Source organism: Pteropus medius, unplaced genomic scaffold, assembly GCF_902729225.1.
Source record: "Pteropus medius unplaced genomic scaffold, Ma_sr-lr_union100, whole genome shotgun sequence".
In the NCBI taxonomy this organism is placed as follows: domain Eukaryota; kingdom Metazoa; phylum Chordata; class Mammalia; order Chiroptera; family Pteropodidae; genus Pteropus; species Pteropus medius.
The window spans coordinates 8,798,463-8,826,289 of NW_024349803.1; the positions used below are offsets into that span (position 1 = coordinate 8,798,463).

Below are 27,827 nucleotides of genomic sequence, written 5' to 3' on the forward strand. Positions count from 1 at the left end.
TTCATGCTTAAGAATTCTGCTCATTAACTCTGGCTTCAATACCAAACAGAATTATTGGGTTCTGATTGCTGACTGTTCTATAAATTCAGGACATAATAATAGCATAGTTTAGAATCTTAAGAGTTGGATAGGATCTTAGAAATAGTCTAATACAACTTTCTACCAATTCAGAAAATATTCTCTACAGAGGAACTTTTTATTGAAATTTATTCTTAAGAAAGATGTTAAAGAATGGAATTGTAAAATAGAGATAAATTTTCTTTCTCTATACTTTCTAGTTTGGCATTTAATTATGATGGTCTGTGGTCATCTAGCAAGTGGTCCCCAGGAAGTTTTGATGTCAAAGTGAAAAGCCATGAAACAGTTTTATTCACATATAATTCACATTTTCTGAGAAATTCTATTTATGTTAACTGTTGAACAGAAAGAACTACATTGGTCAGTTAACAAGATACAATTAATTATCTCTGCAGACATTTTCATGGCATTTGCATTTATTATTTACATTTTTTAAATTTATATTTTAATAGTATTATGCTGCTTTATCCCCAGTTTACAAAAATGAACCCATTATGCAGGTAGTCATTAAAGTGTAAACTGCTTGTGGTGAAATAATGATAAAAGAGCAAATCAAAACAGCATCATAACATAAATAGTAAACAAGACCCAATTGAGAATATAGAAGGTGAATATGTATGTACTAAGTGTATCTGCTATTGTGATAATTTCATACTACCATCTAAAAAAGGAGAAGTGTAAATAAAAAGTATCACAGTGAATATCTGGAAACAGAATTTTATTGGACTGGTTGGTTATCTATTCTTCCCCATGCCTTTTCAATCATGAAATTTGGTCAAACAATGGCATGAAGTCATTGAAACATTTTTATTATTTCACAATACAGTTAGTTTTTCCAGAACAAATACAAAATAAGATTTCTAGTGTGAAATTAATTACTTTCGTTGTTAAAGGCATAGAAGTGGCCAAATTAGGCATAATTTTCTACTCTGCTTATGGCAGAGACAAATAAGATCACACTATTTCCAATTTACTTACAAAGATCAGCCTCAGAGTTAATAAAAAATATCTCAGAAAAAGCAAAATTAATTTATCATATGATCCTATTGAATGTTACATAATCTCAGTGGCATACATTGTAGAACAATTAATATTTTTGTTTGCATGCTAGAGTTATTCAGTTACTCTACAGTTGGAAGAAACTGCCAACACAATATTACTCAAATATTAGCTTATGTGAGGCACATATATGATGAAGAAAAGTTGGGGAACCTTTGTTTTCTATTTATCACTGAAAACCTATGCTAAAGAAAATGACTTTTTGTTTGTTTAATTAATTCATCAGCTATTTTTAGACTGGAAAACAGAGCACCAACTAGGCATACAGCAAATAAGGACATCACTACTCAAATAAGAGATTGCATCTAAAGTTATTTATTTTCAGAGAAAAATTGACAATTGAGAAATAAACCTCTTGATATCGAATGAAAATGAAAATTGGAAATACCAGAAAATTGTAACCGTTGAGTTTGCAGTTTTACATGCCATGCAAAGAAATTGCCAGTGAATAAAAGACTATGCTTATCCTAACTGACATGTGCTGACTTTTGAGAGAAGAGGTGCTCACATGAGTTTTTAAAATAAGTAATGAGACTGAAAATATTTCTTTATAAACATTGGTGCTGATAGGAAAGATATTTCTGTGGCTTGCTCAGATGGTGTCTTAGTGATGTATTAAGTGTCTTGATTTGCCTGAATCCATACTTCAGGCTGAAATTCCAATATTTTAATTGTTGAGGACAAGGTACTGATATTTCTTGAGATGACTCAATTGCGGTGGAGACTGCTCATCACTAACAGCTTCTTACCTCTTTTTCCTTTATTACTTTTCCTCTTAACAAAGAAGAGGATTTTACTAGATAGATTTCTTTTCAAAGTCCAAATTCTGCAAAAGACCATGAGGAAATACTCTTCAGAGCTATATTAGCCAGAGTGGATCAGGAATCCATTCACCACTTCCTGCTGAGTAGAAGAGCCATGCTTCAAGTGTGTTCATGTGTATTCAAGTCATCTCCAGTGAGCAATCTCTCTGTAATTTCTCTGTCTGCATTCAGTCCACCTGTCAGAAACTATCTGGGAGATCCAGCAAACACTTACTTCCCTTCCTGGTGACCTGTAATTGTGAATTAGAGGTTTCCAATTCAGTAGATATAAAGATAAAGAAAGGAAACTGACTTATGATTCAAATTGTCTTGTGAGGTTGACTAGGGATCCCTTGGTGAAAATTGTTAAATTCCTCTCACTGACAGTAAAAATTTATTATTATTATTGATTTTTAAATTTTGTTCTATAGTTCTATATTTTTTAATAGGCTTTTTTTCTTTTCTTTTCTTTTCTTTTTTTTTTTTTTAACCTAAAAATGGTAGACCAAAGTTACAGGGAAAATTATAATGTAGAACCAGTAGCTACACGTTGTCACCACTAGATGGTGACCCTACCTCGGTAAGTTAAAATGCTGAATCAGTAATGTGGAAATCAATAAATGTGCTGATGACGTGGGGCCACTAAATAACATTTAGACTATGGAAAAATGGAATACAGGTACTTTTTAAATAGTATTAGATAAGGAGGTTAGCAGAAGCTAAAATACTAGGAAATGCTTAACCGTCAAACATTTGCAAATTTAAAACATTCTATCAAAAAATAAACAAGAAAATAAAATAAGCAAAAATACAGATTAAAGTTTTATAATTTTCAATGTGACACAGTACCTTCATAAGTAATATAAAATTTTGAGGATTATATAAATATAAAATTTAGATAAACATTTGGATAAATTTATATCTAAAATCAAAAAATAAGGATAAAAATCTAATAATGTTCAACAAAGAAAAATCTGATATAATACGTATTGAAATTGACCATAACTTGAGAAAGGAGACATGGAACTATGATAAATGATACTCTTAATGTCTAATTTCATATATATGTCATTTCCATGCTAAAAATCCTCCAGCTTTTTTATATGAACTTTTGCCAAGCTAGTGCTAAGAATAGTGTTGAGTAAGACATATTCTCTTCCTTGAAACACTTTAGCCAGAGTCTGAGTGATTGGGGTCAGTAGAGAAATTAGATACCAGGTATTCCCAACTCCCACCTAATGCAGAAATCTGACAACTTCTGCTTAAATAACTGTGGTGAGAAGGAGCCTCACTTGTTCATATAACCCATTGCTTCGTAGAGTTAATTTTAGGAAACTCGTCCTGATATTGAAACATTTCAGTATAAAGGCATTTCTATCCAATAGATCTAGCTCTGTCTTCTGGTACAACACAGAAAAGTCAGCTGCTTTTTCTGCTTGATAGTCAGCCATTCAGATCATGATCACATCTTCACTCCAGTCTTATTTTTTCCTCATGAGTAAACATTACTATATTAGTATCATTCACAATAATTTTGAATATATCCTTCTTGTTTTATTTTTCTGTATATTTTATATGCACTCCATCTATAAATCATACATGACAGTACCGCTTTATGTGAAATACTAATTAGAAACTTTTCTTGGGTTGGCATCCATCTCTTATTCAAAACTCTGAATAGTTATTCAACTAACTATGAATCCAACCTCATCACAAATGTAACACAAAAGTCTTTGTTATATAACTTTTTAACCTCATTAATTTATCAAGACATACAGATGGCCAAAAGGTAGATGAAAAGAAGCTCGACTTCACTAATCATCAAGGAAATGCAGATCAAAACCACAATGAGATAATCATCTTAATACTTCGTTAGAATGGCTGTTATCAAAAGACAAGAAATAGCAAGTATTGGTGAGGATGTGAAGAACCCTTCTGTACTATTGGTGAGACTGTAAATTGGTACAGCCACTATGGAACACAGTTGGCAGTTCCTCAAAAAATTAAAAATAGATTACCATATAATCCACTGATTCCACTTCTGGGTATTTATCCAAAGAAAATGAAAACACTAACTCAAAAGATATATGCACCCATGTTAATTGCAACATTATTTATAATAGCAAAGATATGGAAACAACTTAAGTTTCCATCAGTAGATGAATGGATAAAAAAATTCCATATGATGAAATATTATGCAGGCATAAAAAACAAATGAAATCTTGTTATTTACAACAGCATTGATGGGCCTTGAGGGGCATGATGCTAAGTAAAATAAGTCAGACTGAAAAAGACAAATACTATATGATCTCACTTATATGTGGAATCTAAAAAAAAAACAAAACACTCATGGACATGGACTTGGACTAGCAGTTACCAGAGGGTAAGGGGTGGGGGGAGGCAGGGGAGGTAGACAGTTAAAGGGGGTCAAATATAGGGGAGTAGGGTGAGGGTGAAGTGGGTAAAGGGGATCAAATATATGGTTGCTGAAGGAAACTGGACTTTGGGTGGTAAAGACACAATAGAATATACAGATGTCAAATTATAATGTATACCTGAAAATTATCTAATTGTATTAACCAATGTTATCCCAATAAACTTAATTAAAAATTAAAAAAACAAAACAAAAACCAAGCTCATAGATACTAAGAACAGATTGGTGAGGCAGGGGTGAGTGTTGGGGAGAGATGGGTTAAGGGAGTCAGGAGGTACAAACTTCCAGTTATAAAATAAGTTCGTTCGGGGGATGTGATGTACAACACAGCAACTATAGTTAATAATACTGTATCGCATATTTGAAAGTGCTAAGAAAGTAAATCGTAAGAGTTCTCATCACAAGGAAAAATTCTGTAACTATGTATGACGGTGGGTGTTAAGTAAATTTATCGTGATCATTTTGCAGTACATACAGATATTGAAACATGTTGTATATCTGAAATTAATATAATGTATGTCAGTTATACCTCAGTTTTTAAAATTTATCAAGGATTTCTGATCAAGATGGTGGAATTGGTAAACACTGTGCTTGCCTCCTCATGATCACATCAAAATTATAACTGAACTACAGAACAACATCATTGAGAATCACCTGAAGTCTGGCTGAACAGAAGTCCTACAACTAAGGACATATAGAAAAAGCCACCTTGAAGACTAGTAGGAGGGTTGGAGATGCTGAACAGGCTGGTCCCACACCTGTGTGTGGTGGTTAAAAATCAGGAGGTATATATTGGCTGCGGAGTTCCCTCCAGAGGAGCAAAGGGCTCCAGCCCCACAGCAGGCTCCCCAACCAAGAATTTCAGTGCTGGGAAGAAAAGTACCCATAACTTCTGGCTGTGAAAACCAGCGGAGATTGTAGCTGAGTGAGATAGAGGGCTGCTGGAGTCCCAGATATTTTTCTTAAAGGGCCCACGAATGGACTTACTGATTGACAGACTCACTCACTCTGACTTCTAGTGCTTGGACAGCAGCTTAAAAGGGACAGACAGGAACTGAATGGTCTGGCTTATGGAGAAGGCTGGAGGGGCAGTTTTCTCCCAGACAGAAGTGCTAGCAGAATCCATTGATTGTTTCTTTGTTGAGTCCTCCCCACTCCCAGCCACCATATGAGTCTCCACCAACCTAGGCTAACACTGGTTGCCCCGACCTTGTGATTCCCTGAGATCCTGCCCCACCCAGCCTATGGGCCTACCCAAGCAGATTCCAGTGGCTTTTCGATACAAAAGTCTTGTCTTGGGTCATGCTGCAGACTTTCTTAAAATCCTTCAAAAGTTCACAAAACCCAAACAAGCAGCATCTGGCCTTGGTGAGCCCCTTCCTCTTGATGAGCATCCCAAGCCTGGCAGTAGCGGCTGCCAGCCTCAATTCACAACTGGGCCTCTCAAGGCACCTCCAAGCCCAGTGTGGATGGTGGCCATCTGTGGATTGTTTGGTGGTTCAAGAAAGGTGGCCTTGGGCAGGACATAGGCTGCTGCTGAACTTGGCCTGCATCAGGGCCCCTCCCAGGAGGCCCGGGGCCACCACGCTCAGTGTCTGACTTTGGACTGTGCTGGAGCACCACTCGGGGCCCCTACCAAGAACAACACACCCAAAAGGTAGACTAGGCAGGCACCAGAGCCCTGAGAAAGCAAATCCTGCTCCATAGAATCAGCCCCTGCACAACAGCTCCTCCAGTATAGTCACTGGCCAGTCCTCACAACCAGTTAGCCCAAGGGTCAATCTGTTCCACTGATATGCACACAACAACCAAGGCTTGACTACTACAACAGGAGGGCACACACATAACTCATACAAGCGACACACCAGAGTACCTGGCTCAGGTGACCAGAGAGATTGCACCAGTGGGCCCCACAAAACACCTACTCCATGAGGTTACTGTACTAAGACCAAGAGATACAGCAGCCCTACCTAATACATAGAAACAAACACAGGGAGGCAGCCAAAATGGGGAGACAAAGAAATATGTCTCAAATGAAAGAACAGAACAAAATTCCAGAAAAAGAACTAAACTAAATGAACACAAGCAATCTATCAGATGCAGAGTTCAAAACACTGGTTATAAGGTTGCTCTATGAACTTAGGGGAAGAATAGGCAAACTCAGTGAGAATTTTAACAAAGAGACAGAAAACATAAAAAGGGAGATAGAAAACTTAAAAAAGAACCAGTCAGAAATGAAGAGTAATAATTGAAATGAAGAATACCTTAGGAGGAATCAACAGTAGATTAGATGAAGTGGAGGTTCGAATCAGCAATTTAGAATATAGGTAGCAGAAAACATCCAATCAGAACATCAACAAGGAAAAAGGATCCAGAAAAAATGAGGATAGTTTAAGGGGCCTCTGACATAACATCAAGTATACCAACATTTGCATCTTTAGGGTACCAGAGGAAAAGAGAACAAGGAATTGAAAACCTATTTCAAGAAATAATGATAGAAAATTTCCCTGACCTGGCAAAGGAGATAGACATACAAGCCTAGGAAACACAAAGCATACCAAACAAGATGAACTTAAAGAGACCCACATCAAGACACGACATAATTAAAATGCCAAAGGTTAGAGACAGAGAATCTTAAAAGCAGCCACAGAAAAGCCGTTACCTACAAGGGAACTCCAATAAGACTGTCAGCTGACTTCTCAACAGAAACTTTGCAGGCCAGAGGGATTGGCCCAGAATATTTAAAGTAATGAAAAGCAAGGCCCTACAACCAAGATTAATCTACCAAGCAAAGCTATCATTTAGAATCAATGGGCAGATAAAGAGCTTCCCAGACAAGAAAAAGCTAAAGGAGTTCATCAACACCAAACCAACACTACAAGAAATGTTAGAAGTACTTGAAGAAGAAGGAAAAAAAGAAGAAATTAAAAAAAAAATGAATAAAATGGCATTGACTATGTATCTGTCAACAGTTACTTTAAATATAAATGGATTAAGTGCTCCAATCATATGCTGCCTACAAGAGACCACTTCAGATCGAAAGACACACATAGACTGAAAGTAAAGAGAAGGAAAAAGATATTTCATGAAAATAAAAACAAAACAAAAATAAAAGCTGGAGTAGCAATGCTTATACCAGCCAAAATGACTTTAGAACAAAGGCTATAATGAGAAACAAAGAAGGACCTAGTAATCCCACTTCTGGGTATTTATCCAAAGGAACCCAAAACCCTACTTTGAAGAGACTTGTGAACCCATATGTTTATTGTAGCATTATTTACAGTAGCCATTGTATGGAGGCAATCTCGGTGTCCACCATTAGATGAATGGATAAAGAAGAGGTGAGATATATATATATATATATATATATATATATATATATATACACACACACACACACACACACACACACACACACACACACACACACACATACATACACAATGGAATATTACTCAGCCATAAAAAAAGAAAATCTTGCCATCTGCAACAACATGAATGGACCTAGAGGATACTGTGCTAAGTGGAGCAAGTCAGATAGAGAAAGAGAAATGCCATATGATTTCACTTATATGTGGAATCTAAAGAACAAACTAAAAGGACAAACAATACAAAAGCAAACTTACAGTTACAGAGAACATTTTGATGGTTGCAAAAGAGAAGGGATTAAGAAGTACAAATTGATAAAGTATAGCATAAGGAATATATTCAATGTACTGTAATAATATCAGATGGGGACTAGATTTATCAGAGTGATCACTTCATTAAGTTATAGAAATGTGTAATCACTAGATGTATCCCTGAAACTAATATAATATTGTATGCCAACTGTAACTGAAAATTTTTTTAATTATTTTTTTAATTTATCAAGAAATTATTGACTACCTGCTATATGGAGAGCAGCATGTCAGGTACTGGGATGCAAGTAAAGAAAAACCTGGCTTCATGGAGTTCGCAGGTGATGATCATTAAGTGTACCAGTGTTTAGAATATATCCATTGGATGACTGAAGGATAATTAGGTGACAGCAGGAGCCCAGAAGACAGAGCTCTACCCTAGTCCCTGTTCTGGGGCTTCCTGTTCTGGGAGTTGGCAGTTGAGCTAGATAGATTCTGAAGGGTCAGAAGGAGTTAGCACTGACAGAGGGGTGGGGTGGGGAATGCTGGGCAGCAGGTATCTGGATCTTCATCCTCAGGCTAGTTTCTCCATGTTCTGTTTGAGAATAACTCTGTTTGCTAAAGAATCCAGAAGCAGAATGGTGGTTTAGTCCCTCATTAGGCCTATTTTTTGGATAGATGTCCAATGTATTCTCTTTTTGTTTTCTGGCACTAAAATAGCTTTTAAAAAGGTTCTAACCTCTTCCATGATAAAACCACCAAGAATGCAAGACAATCAAAATCAAAACCAAGTACCAAAAAGGCTGCTTAAATTGTTCTTCCTGTCACTGCTTCCTTTTGGAGGGGAAAAAAAACGAGTAGATCAAAATGAAATTAAATGCATGGAAATAACCCCAGGTAGATTGTTAAGAATACACTGTGGCCTCTTACCTCCTGGATTGTAGCCTTGTCTTTCTTTTCCAATTCTCCCCTACACCACAGCACACACATCCTCAGTCTCAGACGTATTTGCTACTATCCCCTCACCTCCCATCCTGTCCAGAGGTTTCTCTCTAGTTTCACTTCTGTGAAACTCATTAAAACATTGCCTAACAACAAAATTGTCAATGCTCAAATAAAGACTTAGGATATAAATTATTCCAGATATATATGACTTTCTAGAGAGACTAAAGTTCTTCAAGAATCCAATGAATATGGCTATAATACCCTCTTAGATCATAACACGTTAGTAGTCATTCTTCTGACCCATTAATTATTAAACCAACCCAGCATATATTTCTCACCTCATTTACCTTCCCAAAACATCCAGCCCAATAAGTACAACTTGAATCAGGCATCACTGTATAAGATGAAAGGTAAACAAAGAAAGTGACACATAGGCAGCTGGGAAATGCAGACTTGTGAGCAGAGATTTTTTTTTTATTCTTCTTGGAATGATAGGGGCAGATGCAGAATATATAGATGTAGTTTTTGTCTTTGTTTTTTATTTTTTTTGTAGAGTTGAGGGAGATATTGTAAATGAAGTGCCTGGCCTTTTGTGGCCTTTCACAGTACATCATTCACTCTTTAAAGTTATCTCACGGGCAGCTGCTTTTCATGTTGCTGCATGGTCTGAAAGGAAATTACCACCGTCTTTGAAAAGAGAAGTCTCCAGTCCCCCATGGAGAATGTGCATGGGCGGCAAGGTTGGAACTGATTGACTCTGGGGCTCTTAGGGTCTCTACATCTTGGAGGGGCTTTTGCTTTGCTGACCCGCAGGTGGAAAGGAAGGAGGAAGGGTGGTGCTTCACTCTTTGGTGTTTTCTGACCCAGCAGATGTCACATAGCCCTTTCTCTAGTGTCCTGTAGAGAGCTGGGACAATTCAACCTTCTTTTTTTTCCCCCTCACATTAATAGTCTTTTTTTTTCCCAGCTTTATTGAAATATAATAGACAGTTGTTTATATTTACATTGTACAATTCAATGAATTTTTTGTTATAGTTGGCATACAATATTAGTTTCAGTTGTATAGCATAGTGATTAGAGATCTAACTCAAAGTGATCACCACACTAATTCTAGTACCTGTCTTCTCCCTTATGTATTTATTACATTGTTGACTATTTTCCTTGTTACACTTTATATCTCCATGACTATTTTGTAACTATCCATTTGTACTTCTTAATCCCTTTGCTCTTTTTCACCATCCCCTCAACCCCTCTCCATCTAGTAGCCCTCAAAATATTCTCTGTATATATGAATTTATCTCCATTTTTTTTGTTGTTGTTTATTTTGTTCTGTGGATTCCACATGTATGTGAAATCATGTGGTATTTATCTTTCTCTATCTGACTTCATTCAATGCAATACCCTCTAGGTCTATCAAGGCAGTAGCTTTTTCCATCTTCTTCCTTTTACTCTGTGTGCATCTTTTAATCTGAAGTAGTCTCTTGTAGACAGCATATGTAGGAGTCTTGTTTTCTTATCCATTCAGCCACCCTCTCTTTGGTTGGAGGAGTACTTTTCCATTTGAGATATTCGTTGATAGAATTGTAGTTATTACCAGTCTTTATTCATGTTTTCGATACATATTTTTTTTCTTAAGTTCCTCCAACATTTCCTGTAATACCGGGTTGGTGTTGTTGAATTCCTTTAGCTTATTTTTGTCTGGGAAGCTCTTTATCTGCCCTTCAACTCTAAATGATAGCTTTGCTGGATAAAGTATCCTTGGTTGTAGATCCTGAGTTTTCATCACTTTAAATATTTCCTGCCAATCCATTCTGTCCTGCAAAGTTTCTGTTGAGAAATCAGCTGCCAATCTTATGGGAGCTCCCTTGTAGGTAATTAACTGCTTTTCTCTCTTTTTTTCTCTCTTAACTGCTTTTAAGATTCTCTTTGTATTTACCTTTGGCATTTTAATTATAATGTGTCATGGTGTGGGCCTCTTTGGGTTCATCTTTTTTGGGACTCTGAGCTTCTTGGGGGTGTATGTCTAATTCCTTCACCAAGTTAGGGAAGTTTTCTATCATTATTTCTTCAAATAGTTTTTCAACTTATTGTTCTCCCTCTTCTCCTTAAGGTATCCCTATGACACGGAGGTTTTTGCATTTAATTTTGTCCCATAGGCTCCTGAAATTATTATGATAGTCTTGGCTTCAATTTTCTTGCCATTCTGATTGTCTTCGGCTTCCCCATCCTCTTTATCAGTGGTTCGATCCTCTTCTTCATTTACTCTATTAATTCCAATATATTCTTCATATCAGATAATGTGTTCTTCACCTCTGACTGGTTCTCTTTTATAATTTCCATTTTTATGTTTTTTATCTCTTTAAGTTCTCACTGAGTTCATCTACTCTTCCCCTAAGTTCATTGACCATCTTTATAACCAGTGTTTTTGAATTCTACATGTGTTACATTGCTTGCCTCTATTTTTCCTGGATCTCTCTTCTGTTCTTTCAGACGGTTTCTGCTTCTTTGTCTTCCCATTTTGGCTGTCTTTCTGTGGCTATTTCTATTTACAAAGCAAAGCTCCTAAGTCTTCCTGACTTACTAGTGTGGCTTTGTGTAGTAGGTATTCAGCGGCACAGTCCTGAGAGGGGTTCAGTTGCAGGCCAACTTTAGCCCCAGGCTGTGTCCCTCTGAGGCACCTGTTAAGATTAAGCAAGCAATCCACAGATGCTATACTTATAGTTGCCTCAAGAGGCCATGCCAGAAACTGAGGTCAGCTGCCACCAGTGTGGGTCTTAGATCTGCTCAGTCAGGGACACAGGACTCGCCAAGGACACGACTGGATGTGGCTTGAGTAGGGCCACGAGTTGGGAGAGGCGGAGTTTCAGGGACTCCTCTGGGCGGAGCGGCCTCTGTTACCCAGTTCGATGACGTCTCAGCTATGGTGGCACTGTGTCCGCACACTGGGAGTGTGGAGGGCTCAACAGAGGAACCACGGATACCACCAGCATTTCTGCCTGGGAGAAAGCCTTGCCTCTGGTCCTCGCTCTGACAACTCAGTATCCCCTTGTAAGTCCCTGGTGCTCCCCATGCAGGCAACCAGGTGCTAGTGCTCAGAGCCAGCAAGTCTGTCATCATGAAAGTCCAGTCATGGACACGGCCCCTTTAAGAGATACCTGCAGCTGCTGGCTTGCCGCTGCCGTAGATATACCTACAGCTGCTGGCTTGCCTCTGTCCCATTCAACCACTTGGACCAGGCAGCCTCACATCTTCACCCCCTCCTACCTTCTACCATTGCAGATTGATGTCTTATTTCTCTCCCTAGTTGTAGTGCTTTTGTTCATCTAGATCCCCAGATGACTCTGCTTGCTGTTTGTTCTGTGTTTCCATCTCAACTTTGTTGTGGTCGCAAGAGGGGATGAGTGAAGCTTCTATCATTTATGCCATTTTGCCTGGTCTCTATAAATGTGGATTTTTAAAATAGAGTGTTAATTTTTGTTAAAATGACATTTGACACAATCAAAAAGCCAAAACTTATCTTGGTTCAAAGTATATTCATAAGATGGCCTTTGGTAAAGTAATAGATATCTTAATATTTTTATTTGGTTTTATTTTCCTTTTGGAACCAGGTTATTCAGAGAATATTCTACACAGTCAACAGATCTTGGAGTGGAAAAATTACTTCAACAGAGATAAGAAAAAGCAACTTTTTGCAAGTATGCCTCTCATTGGAATTCATATATAAGGAGCAATTTAAATAATACTCTTCACTTAACAAATATTGGAGTGCTTATTGTATGCAAAGCTCTGTCAGTACTTCAGTCATTAAGCATTTTATCAGATACCTAAGATGGGGGAACAAAGGTGAATAACAAGGGATTTTTGCATCAAGGTATGCATTATAGAGCAAACAGGGAAAGTGTACAACCACACCTGACTTGAAAAATTCCACAGAAATGTATAATAAATGTGCAGAGAAGTCTTTACAAAAGGACTGGCATGTGATCTTGACCTCGAAGATATCAGGAGTTTAACAAGATAAAAAATCAGAAGAAAAAGGAATTCCAGATAGAAGCAGCAGCATAAGCAAAGGCCCAGAAGCATGAAAAGTGTCATGCAGAACAGTCTTAAATGACTAAAGGCTCCACAGAGACAGCGACCAGTGATAAGGCCTGAGGGGTGAGATGGGCCAGGTTGGGAAGGGCCTTGCATAGGTAAAAGGAATTTCCACTTGATCCTTTCAGCAGTGACTCTGTTCAGCTCCTGCTGGAGAAAAGTACTAAAAATTCCTTTTTAAGAAAGAACTTTCATTCAATTATTTTATTTTATAAGAATATATTGACCACTAGTGGGAGCCTTTTACTGATAATCTTCATGCTGATTGTTCAAGCTTCTATATTAACCTAAAAGAAGTACAATTATTCACATTTGACAGGAAGTGAAATATTTTAAATGAATTATACCAAATGAAGTTTAGGCTAATAAGACAACCTTATTTACCCTTAATTTTTCCTGTCTTTATCTGAGACAAAGTAAGGAAGACTTGGCAAAATTAGCAGCCCATAATAGGTATATAAACTTATTTCATTCTAAAACAAACAGTAATATCACAGTCATTATTAATAATTATTGAACACCTGGTACCTGCTTGGTCTCTCAGTTGGTAATATGGGGTGGGTTGAGATAGTAATAATTCCATAAAAGAGGCCTTCACCTTAAGAATGATAATTTCTCACATTCCTGAAGCACATTAGAGTGTGTATTTTCTGGATTATTATTATGATTCATATTGTTTTTACTGATGATAAAATTTGCAGTCCGAATGTGACTGAATAACTTGGATAAGCTCAAACAGCAAATAAGTGGCTGAACTGGAAATAGAACTCAAGTGTTGTGCTTCCTAGAGCATGGTTGATTTTCCCCTGTCTTCTTCCCTGCTCTTCTCCTTAGTCTTTCTCTTAGTACATGAATATATAGTTATAAAACATTCAAATAACATGAACATATCTAGAATAATAATCTGAAGTCTTTATCTCTTCATCCTGTCATTTCACTCCCTTTTCTAGAGGGAACCTATTTTATCTGTGCTTTTATTCTCTTATATATGTATGCATGCAGTATATAGTTTTGTTTTGTATTTTTTAATATATGAGACCAAACAAATTATTTTGTTGACATTTTTTTCCTTAACAATATGTCCTGATGTTCTTTTCATTCCTATTCAAATAAATCTATCTCATTCTTTTAACTACTGCATAATATATGGCATGGCTATACCGTCTATAATTACATATTATTCTGTTGATGATGTTCAAGTTGTTTTCATAATTTCCCTGTTACAATGATGCCATGGGCACCCTTGTACTTTCTTCTTGTAAGAATTTCTCTAGAATAGATTATTGGAGGAGAAATCCTGGATCAAATGGTATGTGCATTTTCGGTTTGATAGATCCTGCCAAGTTACCCTCCTAAAAGCCTGTAATACTTTATACTTGTACTTACATACTCACCAGCAACAGAAGTTATCCATCTTTTTTATTTTATGAAAATGAAAGCTCCTTGCTTCTCAAACTTTGTTTTATTGTACATATTCTACTTTATACACATTAAAGAGCATTTAATAAAACAAAACAAAACACTTCAAGCAAGTTTGGAAAACAAGAAAAATCATATTTTATCACTAATACAACTAATATCATTTTTGTATGTGTTATTCTAGTCTCATGCATATGCATATTTGGAATTTAGGATTTTACATAGTTTTTAATGTGTACAATCTTGTGTTCTCTATTTTGCACCTAACCACATCATGGTTTTCCTTTATCTCTACATAAATTTTATAATTTTTACTGGCTGCATAATCTTCCATTGGGTAGATTTCCTTTAATAACTTATATTGTTTTCATTTTGCCAAAGCATTTTGGTGTCCCAGCATTTACATTTTAGAAAATATTTTTTATCAAAGTTAATACATTCGCATTATGAAATAGTCACCTTTGTCCCTTCGTGTTTTTTACCTTGAATTCCATTTTATTTTCTAATAATATTGACACGTTTTATTTCTGTTAAAATTTACCTACTATATGTTTAGTTAATATATGTTTGTCCATCTTTTGTTTTTTAACATTTCCTTTAAATTTTATTTTAAACTTATCTTTTCTGGACAGCATATACCTAGATCTGTTTTGGAGTTTGATTTTCATAATCTGAAAATCTTTTAATAGGGAGATTTAACTCATTTATGTTTATTGTGATCGTTGATATATCTGATATTATTTTTGTCATTTCATTTTGTTTTTCCTATTTCCTAAGTTTTCTTATGGTTTGTTTTAGCTTTCTTTCTGAATCTTTTATTTCTAAAAATGTCTTCATTTACCTGCCCACTTATATGATAATTTGGCTGATGATAAGAATTCTAGTTTGAAAATCATTATATCTGGTCTTTTCCCTAGGGGTGCAGGGTACACAATAAGTCAGAAGAGACCTAGGGTTACTTCTAGCTCAGGGCCCTGCAGCTTCACCCCCCATGTTTCTATGCAAGGCTACCACATGTCTTTACAATGGTATACATAAGTCACCTTTACAGTAAACTTCATTTCATTACGAAACCAAACACAGTATGTGGATGGTCACTCTTCATAATAGAATAGATGCTCACTATTCATTACCTTGAAAAGTTAAAAGTGATGTCATGTCAGTTTAGGGCCATGTAATAAGCCTGTTGTCTAACTGTTCTGCGCTTGCTAGTTTGGAGTCCTCTAATAGGCTGCAGTCCCCTTAGTGATGGTCCCTCCCTTTTCCTGTTTTAAGTCCTCTCCATCATCTAACCCTTTGCTAAGCAGATTACAGAGCTCATAAATGCTTATAGATTGATCAGTTATTTAAAAGGAGGATGAGGTTGCCTATTGAAGTTCCTGATTTGATACCAAAACCAAAATTTTTAATTCAATTTAAAATAAAATTTTACTAGATTCCATATAATGGCCAAAGCTGGGTTTTCATGATTTTAAAATAAATTTCCTTCTATTCATACCATTTCAGACTTTAGCCCTTTTGGAAGAAGAGGAAGATATAAACCAAATCACAGACTACTTCTCCTATGAACATTTTTATGTTATTTATTGTAAATTTTGGGAGCTAGATAATGATCATGACCTCTGCATCAGCCAGGCCGATCTGTCTCGATACAATGACCAGGGTGAGTGTTTCTAAAGATGATAAGACTTAACTATTTTAAAGAAGACAAGAGTTATATAAATTGTCCCTACTCATTATGGGGAATTCCCATTTATTAAATTCTTTACCAAATCAGGTCCTCGTTAAAGGATTTTAAAGTGAGAATTTTAAGTGAGAATGGGTGAAGATACTAATTTTTTATTTAGAAGCCCGGTATAGGAGAAGGGGTTAGGTGGTAAGTAAGCAATTATAGTCTTAGTTTTGATGAACTGGCAAGTCTTTATAGTGATATTTTTCTGATGATGAATCAAATAAATTCAGATTCACACCTATGTGAAATTCATCTGAAAGAGAATGTGTTTACATCTTTATAAATTTCCTATTTTAAAGTATTTATACACAGCCAAGGATGAAAATAATGTTTCTTACATGACAATGTTTACAAGGACTTATAAAAATATACTTTTCAGAATTTAGTTCCAGAAGATATTTTCCTTGTGTGCTTTCTTTTGTCAGAAAACAAAAAAATTACATATTACATGTTATTACCCTTTTTGCTTCATTTTTACCAGTAGTAGACTTAGAACCTCTTACCTGCTGATTTAATATTTTTAACCATGCACCAAGATAGACTGATTCATTCATTCTTCTCTCGTAAGACTGCCCGTGTTCTATTCGTAAATGTCTTCTCAGGCACTTTTGATTTTTTTAAAATCAGACTTAGCCTTCTAGATGTAGCAGAGTACAAATCTTAAATAAATGTATTGAATTTCACTCAGATATTTGACATATCTAAGACTACTAGTATACCTCTTAAGAAAAGGTTTATTCTATATGATGTTGAGTCTCATAGAACTTTCATATTTAAAAAACAAGGGTCTACTTTTCAAAATTTTAGGTGCCAACCAGGCTTCAAGAGGAAATACTCAAATGTACTTATTTGTTAAGCATTTTAGTACTATATCCTCCTTTCTTCAAGTACTCATAACTTTTTTGTCACCAAAATAGCATAAAGATAGAGATATTCAAAGGAGTATTGGGTCAGCTTTATTAGCTGTGCACTTTCTAAATACCACTGGCCAGATCATCTGTATATAATCCAGCTTCCAGAGATCATGTGAAAACCCTATGGGCTCCAAAGTACCGTCTCTGAATGATATAACAATAATTCTCATTAAGTACCAAAATATTGTATATCCATACATAGCAACTCATTAGAGGTATGTTAAAGGGGTGAAATCCAGAAAAGCAGGCATCTAGGCCTGCATAAGGAAGGGGCCTCTGAAACCCTACAAAATTGCCCACCCACCAACCGATTCTTAATAGGAGAACATAATCTTCAGTTTTAGGAAGCTAAACCTTCCAAATCTTAAAAGACTTTTGAAAAGACTTCAATATTGGAATTAAATATTCTTGCCTTTCCTATACAGCCCTCTTTTTTTCTATCTAGTACAAATTATTAACCCCATAAAAAAATGCTCAACAAAGTTTAGAGGGTCCTTATATAAGCTTTGGTATGTGGCCAGACACAGCTGTACTGACACCCACATTCCCAACATTCTTCAGCCAAACTAATTGACCTGTTTTGTTGACTATATCAAACTTTATGCAGAAGAGTTAGTGTTGATAGCTCTAACGCTAGTGACCTTATCACTGGTTCTGAAATTTTAGTGTGTATGCCATTGTCTGGGGCACTTGTTAAAAAAAGATTCCTGTCCTCACCACATCCCTAGGTCTGAGATCCACTGTGATATTCTTTTCTTTAAAATTAATGCCTTTGTTTATTTTGAACCCATAATGAGAAGGTACATTGCTATAGATTCTTTAGGATCTATCATGAAAAGTAGCATACTATCTTAAGATATAATTGTCTCTCTCTTTGAATAAAACTGATGGAATTTCTAAAAATTATACATTATATCATGTGAGATTCTGGACTTTTATAGAATAAGAATATAAGAAATGTTTGTTTTTGTTATGTTTTGGTATCTTTTGTAAAATTCTACTTGAAAGCATTCTCCATTGTTTTACTCAGTGTTATCAGGAGCTGACTATCAGTACCCCTGTGAATGCTTGGATAAAATTTGTCTTGTTTTAGTGGAAAAATTGTCTTATTTGATAACAAGATCAATACAACTTCAATACATTTTTGTCTTAGTTGTCAGGATATTCAGAACTAACTTGGAACTTAACTATGTTAATACATCCCAGCTATCAGGCACATCTATTCGCCTGTTCTTTTTTAAATGATTGATTGAGCCACCTCAAATTCCTACTTTCAAAAAGTGTTAATTATACATAAGTAAAAATTTAAATACTCATATTCTCATCACAGAAGATTATTATGTTTCTAGTTTGTAGCTACTGAAAATAAATTTGCCAAAAGTACTGCCTTTCTGGAGCATATTTCTAACTAGCTTTGTACTTTCTTATTTACATTTAGCTTTGTCAAACAGAATTATTGAAAGGATATTCTCTGGGGCAGTAACAAGGTAAGAAAAAGCATCTGAATTTAAAAATGAACTACAAATAAAATTGTAACAATTGCATTTTAGTAAGGTTTTTGCATAATTTGGCAGTGCCATAAGTCAGATAATAACCTACACTATATATACAGTGATGACGGCTTCATTACAAGGCAGTAGTAATTCTTTAATATATGAGCATTGGTCCTTTAGTACAGGTAACAGTATTTGATCCCAGTGAGTATTTGCATTTAAAATAGAAACCAGATTTATTTCTTCATATATACAAATGTCTTCTGGTTTTAGCCTCTAGGCCTTTGAAAACAAGACAGACCATGGAAGGAGTTGCCCTTAATGAGGTTTTCAGCATTCTCATTTTTTTTTAAAGTTTAACTTAATTTCCAAAGAAAAATATTATTTTATTTCTTTGTCTATCATCCTACTAAATTTATCTGAGAAAATTTTATCTCAGGAAAAATTTATCTCAGGAAATTTTAAAGCCATGTTTTTGTTTTTGTTTTCAGGGGAAAAACAGTACAGAAAGAGGGAAGAATGAGTTATGCAGATTTTGTTTGGTTTTTGATCTCTGAGGAAGACAGAAGGAACCCCACCAGGTATGACTAAGTTTCCTTTGCCAGGATGTTAAAACACATGAACAAAGCTTGGAACCCTAGCTCGAACTAGGGGTACCAAGATGGATTAGAGTTAGTCTTTGCCTCTGACACTGAATTCAGAGTCTCACAGCATATCAAGAAAAATGCTGTTAACCCCCAAAACAAAGTCTTTCCTATGCCAGGTCTGTCAGGATTAGATACAGAAAATGTTTTTGGATAGATTGTTCTTTGTGGACAAGCTCTTGCAATGCTCTTTTGATATTTCATTTAACCACCCTCTGTCCTGGTTTTTTATCACATTCTGCTTCTACCTTAGTCTTCTGACTAGCAAAAACCTCCAAACATTCAGGACTTGGAGATATCAGGAACCTTGAAAAAGGGAGCAAGGTCAAGGTAAAGATAGAGCCAAAAATCAGGAAAGTTTATACAAAGTTTGTTTAAAAGGAACAGTTAATCTCCAGATTATCTCCTCTACCCAGGCAGAAGACTAGTGCTTTATTCCCTGAAGAATGTAAAATAGAGGGCCTTTATACTGGAGAGCACTAGGCACAACTGAAGATATGGGTACCATAGTGAAAATAGATTAAATGAATATATGATACTGAATGCTGAGGTGCCCAGTCTTCATTCCTCACTGAGCTTGAACCTCCAGGCAGAGAACTAAAATATGCTTTTCTAGAGAATCTGACCACCCCAAGAATAAAGACCTTAAGATTTGACATTAGGTCATCCCCAAGGAAACAACCCAGCCAGATCATTGTACAATGAAGCTCAGAGTCAACAAATCCATAGGTTAGAACTTCCAATCAGCTTTTTATCATTTACTCCTAAATATGTGCAAAGAACAAAAGATTACTAAATACCTGAGTAGATCCTATTACACAAAAGATAGAGATGAAATAGAAGAATGGTAAAGAAAGTAACTTTGATGAAACAATTTCAAGGAGAATAAATCTTCAGCAGTAACAAAGACAATTATTGATATCCTCAGAGAGATAAGAGAAATTACAATCACAGAACATAAACAGAATGATACTTTTTTAAAAGGAACATTGAATGAACCAAGAAAGAACTCTGGAAAATCAAAACTATGATAGCAAAAATGAAAAAAAGAATGTTCAGAAGATTAAGCTAAGAAAACATTCCAGAAAAAAGAAAGCAGTAGAAAATAGAGACAAGATATGAAAATTAGAGAACCAGTTTAAAAAGTCCAATGTAGCTGGAAACTGAAATATGACTTAAGCCATATATGTATGTAATTTTTTAATTTAGCCATAACAGAGTGATGTCAGCCAGATGGTGGAATATAAGTTTCCATTGCTCATGCCATTGCAAAAACATCAATTTGAACAAATGCCCATGCACAAGAGATAAAGATTCCATGTGAAAGATTGTAGCACCTGGGTAACAGAAATAAGATGCACTGAAGAGAACAGAATGAAAAAAAATCTCACTTTACCTGTGTTAACCCATCTTCTAAGCCCAGGCAGCTCAGCATGGATGAGAGACACCCTCCCCATGGTTGAAATGAGCACCCAACTTGGCTGTGGACTTCAGCACTAGGCCTGCTCCAAGCACCAGGTCAGCCCCCATGGCCCTGGGCTCCAGACTTAACCCTGTGGTGCCAGTCCCTGAAACACCAGACTCAGGTAGACTACTGCAAACCCAGACTCACCAGCACCAGTTTGGCTTCTGCAGCCCAGACTCACCCCAGTTCCCAGACCATCACTGGAGCCTCAAATTCTTAAGAGTCTTTTGAAAGCAGCAAGAGAAAACCAACTCATAACATACAAAGGGAACCACTATAAGACTAGCAGTGGATTTCTTAGCAGACAGCTTGCAGACCTAGAAAGAATAGCATGATGTAGTGAAAGTGATGAAAGAAAAAACTGCTAACCAAGAATATTCTACCTTACAAGGCTGTCTTTCAGAAGTAGAGATAAAGACTACCAAACAAAATCTGTGAGAGTTCATCACCACTAAACCTGACTTAAAAGAAATGCTATAGAGAGTTTTTCAAGTTGAAAGAAAAGAACGCTAACATGAAAACATAATCAGTATAAAACTCATTGTAAAGGTAAAAATATAGTCTAATTTAGAATGCTATAATGGCGGTGCCATGAATCATTTGTAATTTTGGTATAAAAGTAGAGTATTAAAAAACAAATAATTTGATACTGTATTCACAATTTATAAGACATATTAATTGTAACATGAGTAACAAAATGTGGGGAAGAAGTTAAAACAGAGTTTTTGTATGTAGTCAAAGTTAAATTGTTATCAACTTAAACTAGACTGTAAAAACTATCAGGTGTTTTAAGTTAGCTTCATGGTAACCATAAAGAAGAAACCTCTAGTACATATACAACAGATAAAAAGAAAGGAATCAAAGTATACAACTGCAAAATGTTATATGACAAAGGAAGTTAGCAAGAAAGGAACGACAGAACTACAAAACAGAAACCAGTGAACAAAATGGCAATATTTAAGTCCTTACCTATAAATAATTACTTTAAATGTAAATGGATCAAAAGCGCCAATAAAAAGACATTGAGTGGCTAAATGATTAAAAGCAAGATTCTATAATATGCTGCTTACAAGAGATTTATTTTAACTTTAAGGACACACATAGACTGAAAGTGAAGGAATCGAAAAAAGATATTCCATGCAAATGGTAACCGAAAGAGAGCAGGAGTGGTATCGCTTATATCAGACAAAATAGACTTTAAGTCAAAAACTGTCACAAGATAAAAATAAGGTCATTATATAATAAGAAGTAAATTCATCAAGAGGATGTAGCATTTGTAAATATGTATGTACCCAACAACTGAGCACCTAAATATATAAAGCCCATATTAACAGAACTGATGGGGACAATTGACAGCAATACAATAAATATAGGAAACTTCAGTACCCCACTTGCAACAATGGATAGATCATGTAGATAGAAAATCAATAAGGAAACAGTGGACAGCACTAGACAGCACATGGACCTAGCAGACATATAGAACATTTCATCCAACAGGATATACATTCTTTTCAGGCACACAGGCACAGATCTCCAGGATAAATCATATGTTAGGCCACAAAACAAGTCTCAATAAATTAAGAAGTCTGAATTATATCAAGTATCTTTTCCAATGACAATGATGTAGAACTAGAAATTAATAACAGGAGGAAAATTCACAAATATGTGGAAAGAAATTAATAACAGGAGGAAAATTCACAAATATGTGGAAAGTAAAATGCTCCCAAACAACCAGTTAGTCAAAGAAGAAATCAAAATGGAAATCAGAAAGTATCTTGAAACCAACAAAAGTGGAAACATAAGGTGCCATAAATTATGGGATGTAGCAAAAACAGTTCTACAAGGAAAGTTTTTACCAATAAATACCTACATTAAGAAAAAAGGATCTCAAATAAATAACCTAACTTTACACTTCAAGGAACTAGAAAAAGAACAGACTAAACCTGAAGTTAGCAGAAGTATATAATAAAGATCAGAGTAGAAAGAAATTAAGTAGAGACTAGAAAAATAATAGAAGAGGTCAGTGAAACTAAGAGTTGGTTTTTTGAAAAGATAAAATTCACAACCCTTTAGACTAAGAAAAAAAAGACGCAAATAAAATTATAAGTGAAAGGGGAGACAACTGATACTACAGAAATATAAAAAAATCACAAGAGACTACTACTGTGAACATTTATATGCCAATAAAGTAGATAACCTAAAAGAATGGATTAATTCCTGGAAACACACAACCTATCAAGACTAAATCATGAAAAATAGAAAATAGGAACAGACCAATAATGAGTAAGGAGATAGAATCAATAATCAAAAATCTCCCCAACAAGAAGAGCCTGAGACCTAGTGGCTTCACAGGTGAATTCTACCAGTTAAAGAAGAATTAATTCCAGTCTTCAAATTCTTCCAAGAAACTGAAGAGGAAGGAAAATTTCCAGGCTCATTTTATGAGGCTAGCAGTACTTTTATACCAAGCCAGGTAAGGACACTACAAAGAAAAGAAAATGATAAGCCAATATGCTTGATGAATATAGATGCAGAAATCCTCAACAAAATGCTAGCAAACTGAATTCAACAGCACAAGATCATCCTCGCATCCCTGTAAAAGGATCATACACCATGAGTTTATCCCTAGGATGCAAGGATGGTTCATTACACGCAAATCAATAAATGTATACTACATTAACAGAATGAAAGATAAAAATTATATGATCAGCTCAGTATCTGCTTTTGTTGCCGTTGCTTTGGTGTCAGATCAGGAAAATCATCGCCAAGACCTATGTCAAGAGTTTATCACCTGTTTTCTTCTAGGAGTTTTATGGTTTCAGGTCTTATATTCAAGTCTTAAATCCATTTTAAGGTAATTTTTGTGTATGGTATAAGATAGTGGTCCAGCTTCATTCTTTTGCATGTGGCTGTCCAGTGTTCCCAGTACCATATATTGAAGAGACTGTCCTTTTCCCCATTGTGTATTCTTAGCTCCTTTGTCATAAATCAAATGACCATATAAGCATGGGTTTATTTCTGGACTCTGTTCTGTTCCATTGATCTATGTTGTTTTTATGTCAATACTGTACTGTTTTATTATTTTTTTTGTCTTTATTGAAATAGACAATTAGTTGCTTATATTTACATTATACAATTTAGTGAGTTTTTAAAATTACAGTTGATATACAGTAATGTATCAGTTTCAGCTGTATAACGTAGTGATCAGAGGTCCACACAACTCGCAGTGATCACCCCACTAAATCTAGTACCCTTCTTCCCCCTTTACGTATTTATTACATTGTTGACTATTTTCCTTATGCTACACTTTATACCTCCATGAATATTTTTTAACTATCCATTTGTACTTCTTAATTCCTTTACTCTTTTTTACCATTCCCCCAACTCCCCTCCATTTAATAGCCCTCAAAATATTCTCTCTATAAATGAATGTCTCCATTTTTCTTGTTGTTATTTTGTTCTGTAGATTCCACATGTACGTGAAATCATGTGGTATTTGTCTATTTCTATCTGACATTTCATTCAGTGCAGTACCTTCTAGGTCCAGCAAGGCAATATCTTTTTCCATCCCCTCACTTTTAGTCGGTGCATGTCTTTTAATCTGAAGTGAGTCTTTCGTAGGTAGCATATGTAGGAGTCTTGTTCTCTTATCCATTCAGCCACCTTCTCTTTGGTTGGAGCACTTAATTCATTTCCATTTGAGGAGCTTGTTGGTAGGAATGTAGTTATTACCAGTCTTTATTCACGTTTTTGATACATGTTTTTCTTTCTTAAAGAAGTTCCTCTAACATTTCCTGTAATACTGGATTGGTGTCAATAAATTCCTTTAGCTTATTTTTGTCTGGGAAGCTCTTTATTTGTCCTTCACCTCTAAATGACAGCTTTGCTGGATAAAATATTCTTGGTTGTGGATCCTGGGTTTTTATCACTTCGAATATTTTGGGTCAAGTCCTGTCCTGCATAGTCTCTTTTGAGAAATCAGCTGCCAATCTTACGAGTGCGCCCTTGTAGGTAACTGCTTTTCTCTTGCTGCTTTTAAGATTCTCCCTTTGTGTTTAACCTTTGGCATTTTAATTATGGTGTGTCTTGGTGTAGGCCTCTTTGAGTTCTTGGTTTTGGGGACTCTCTGAGCTTCTTGGGTTGTATGTCTATTTCCTTCACCAGGTTAGGGAAGTTTTCCATCATTATTTCTTCAAATAGTTCTTCAACATCTTGTTATTTTTCCAGTATCCCTATGACATGGATATTTTTACCTTTAATAGTGTCTCAGAGGCTCCTTAAATTATTATTATAGTCTTGGCTTTTTTTTTCTTGCCATTCTGATTGAGTGTCCTTGGCTTTCCCATCCTTTATATAGGTCATTTAATCCTCTTCTTTATGCATTTTGTTTATTCCATTTAATATACTTCACATCTCAGATAATGTGTTCTTCATTTCTGACTAGTTTCCTTTTATAATTTCCATTTCGATTTTGGGGTTTTTTAAAATCTCTTTGTTAAAGTTCTCACTAAATTCATCTACACTTCCCATAAATTCATCGAGCATCTTTATAACCAGTGTTTTGAACTTTGCATCTGTTAGATTGCTTGCCTCCATTATTTCTGGGTCTCTGTTCTGTTCTCTCACATTGTTTCTGCTTCTTTATCTTCCCATTTTGGCTGCCTTTCTGTGTCTATTTCTATGTACCAAGCAAAGCTCTTAAGTCTCCTGGTCTTAATAGTGTGGTAGGTGTCCAGTGGCACAATACTGAGAGGGGTTTAGCTACAAGCCAGATTTAGTCCCAGCCTATGCCCCTCCGGGGCCACTTGTTAAGATTCAGCAAGCAATTCACAGATGCTATGCTTGTAGTTGCCTCAAAAGCCACACCAGAAGCTGAGGCCAGCTGCCACCAGTGTGATTCTAGGCACTGCTCAGCAAGGGGCACCTAAGCGAGTACACACCTGGATGTAGTTTGGGTGGGGCCCTGAGTTGGGGGAGGTAGAGTTTCAGAGAATCCTGTGGGTGGAGCAACTTCTGTTATCCAGGTCGATGACATCTCCGCTATGGCGGTGCTGAGTACGCACTCTGGGCGGTAGCAGGGCTCAACAGAGGAACAATGGATACTGCAGGCACTTCTGTACAGAGTGAGTCTCACCTAGGCCCTCACTCCAACAACTCAGTTTAACCCCGTAAGTCCCTGGTGTCCCCCATGCAGCCGACCCTGAACTGGTGCTCAGAGCGAGCAGGTCTGTCACCATCAAAGTCCACTCACAGACACGGCCCCTTTAAGAGGCATCTGCAGCTGCCGGCTACTGCTGCTGCAGCCTCCATCCCACTAAGCCGCTTGAGACTGGACAGCTCGCATCCTTGCCCTGTCCTACCTACCTTCTGCTATTGCAGGGTGATTTCTTAGATTTCTCCATAGTGGTTTGGTTTGTTCATCTAGATCCCAGGCGATTTTCCTTGCTGTTTGTGCCTTGTTTCTGTCACAACTTTGGTCACCAGAGGGATGAACAGAGCCTCTATCTATGTCATTTTTTTCTGCCTCCAATACCATACTGTTTTGGAATATATTTTGAAATCAGATAGCGTGATGCCTCTAGCTTTGTTCTTGTTGCTCAAGATTGCTTTGACTATTCACATTGTTTTATGGTTTGTACTAATGTTATTTCAAAATGTGCTCAGTATAAAAATATTAATGTTTTACTCTTTTTTTTATCCTAAGTGTTCAAACTCTATTATGTATTTGTACTTAAAGACATCTTAAATTGAACTAGCCACATATGACTGGTGGCTACATACTTGACTATGCAGATTTGAATAACAAGAGTTTCAGAAAAACAATGGTTAAGGAAAAAGAGAGGCAGGGAAGAAATAAAATACTTTAAGAAAATTTCTAAGCACTTAAAGGATACTAGTTTCCAAATAGAGCAGACTCTCAGAAAGCTCAGCAAAATAGATGAGTTAGACCAAAACCAAAGTACTTCATCATGATACTTCAAAATACCAGTGACTCGGAGAAACCTCTACAGGCTTCAAAGAAAATAAAAAGTAAAAACACAGGTTACAAGGGTCAGATATCAACATGTCTTGAGACTTCTCAACAATAATGGATAGATAGAAGACAGTGAATCAGTGCCTTTAAAATTCTGAAGGAAAAGCACCACCAAGCTATAATTCTATAACTAGCTAAAAGATCAACCAAGTTAGGGGTTAAATAAAAGGTATTTTCAATTGTCCAAAATCTCAAAAAATTTAACTGCCATTCTACTGAAGGACGTGTTACACCAAACAAGGAAGTAAACCAAGAATGAGGGAAATGTGAGATACAAGAAGCAGGAGAAAAGTAATAGGAATCTTTAGGATGAAACTGTGAACCAGGCTTAGAGGTTAACCAATCCAGATTAGAATAGGTCAGAAGGAACTAATGAAGACTTCAGGAAAATCCAGTTGAGAGAATATCTGATGGAAATGATTATGGATGTAGAAAACTGGCAGAGATTTTGGGGTTAAATTAGTAATAGACACGCAGGAAACTAAGCAAATAAGAGGTAAAAATATAAAGTTATAAGTTCTTAATATTGAATAATTTAACTATATTAAGAGGTTGGAAAGGGCATGCAGGTAAAGTAGACTGAGTGGTAAAGGAGCTAAAACCTCCTCTTTCACAGTGAAATTAACACACAATTCTTAAATGTAAGAAAGGAGCAATACAGGTATCTTATCTGAAAATATGAAGATTAAAAACCACAATAATCAGATGTTGAAAGTGGTTGGTTCTGAGGGAGGGGGAAATAAAGGGAAGGAGGAATCTGCCATTTTTTCTTACAAATTTTATAAAACTATGTCTAAGTCTAAATATACACATATGTAACTTTCGTCTAAAAAGAAACATGGGCAATAATAAATCTGAGTGAATAAAGGACCTTTAGGAGGCCATTGCTAATGAGTGTCCTTATCTTGTAGCATTGAGTATTGGTTCCGCTGCATGGATGTGGATGGAGATGGTGTACTCTCCATGTACGAGCTGGAGTACTTCTATGAGGAGCAATGTGAACGTATGGAAGCCATGGGCATTGAGCCCTTGCCATTCCATGATTTGCTCTGCCAAATGCTTGACCTAGTGAAGCCAGCCAGTGAGGGTAAGATT

General features: G+C 36.1%; 1 protein-coding gene across 5 annotated transcripts in view; it reads left to right on the forward strand.

Moving 5' to 3' along the window:
* PPP2R3A (protein phosphatase 2 regulatory subunit B''alpha) overlaps positions 1–27,827 on the forward strand; it is a 152,166-nt gene that overhangs the window by 89,833 nt on the left and 34,506 nt on the right. For 4 of the 5 annotated variants that reach the window (XM_039837217.1, XM_039837221.1, XM_039837220.1 and 1 more), the window contains 5 exons: positions 12,545–12,631; positions 15,957–16,113; positions 18,535–18,583; positions 19,081–19,170; positions 27,644–27,819. In XM_039837217.1, coding sequence (XP_039693151.1) covers positions 12,545–12,631; positions 15,957–16,113; positions 18,535–18,583; positions 19,081–19,170; positions 27,644–27,819 — 559 coding nt within the window. The remainder of the gene's footprint in view (positions 1–12,544; positions 12,632–15,956; positions 16,114–18,534; positions 18,584–19,080; positions 19,171–27,643; positions 27,820–27,827) is intronic. The other variant, XM_039837222.1, reaches the window with a different exon arrangement.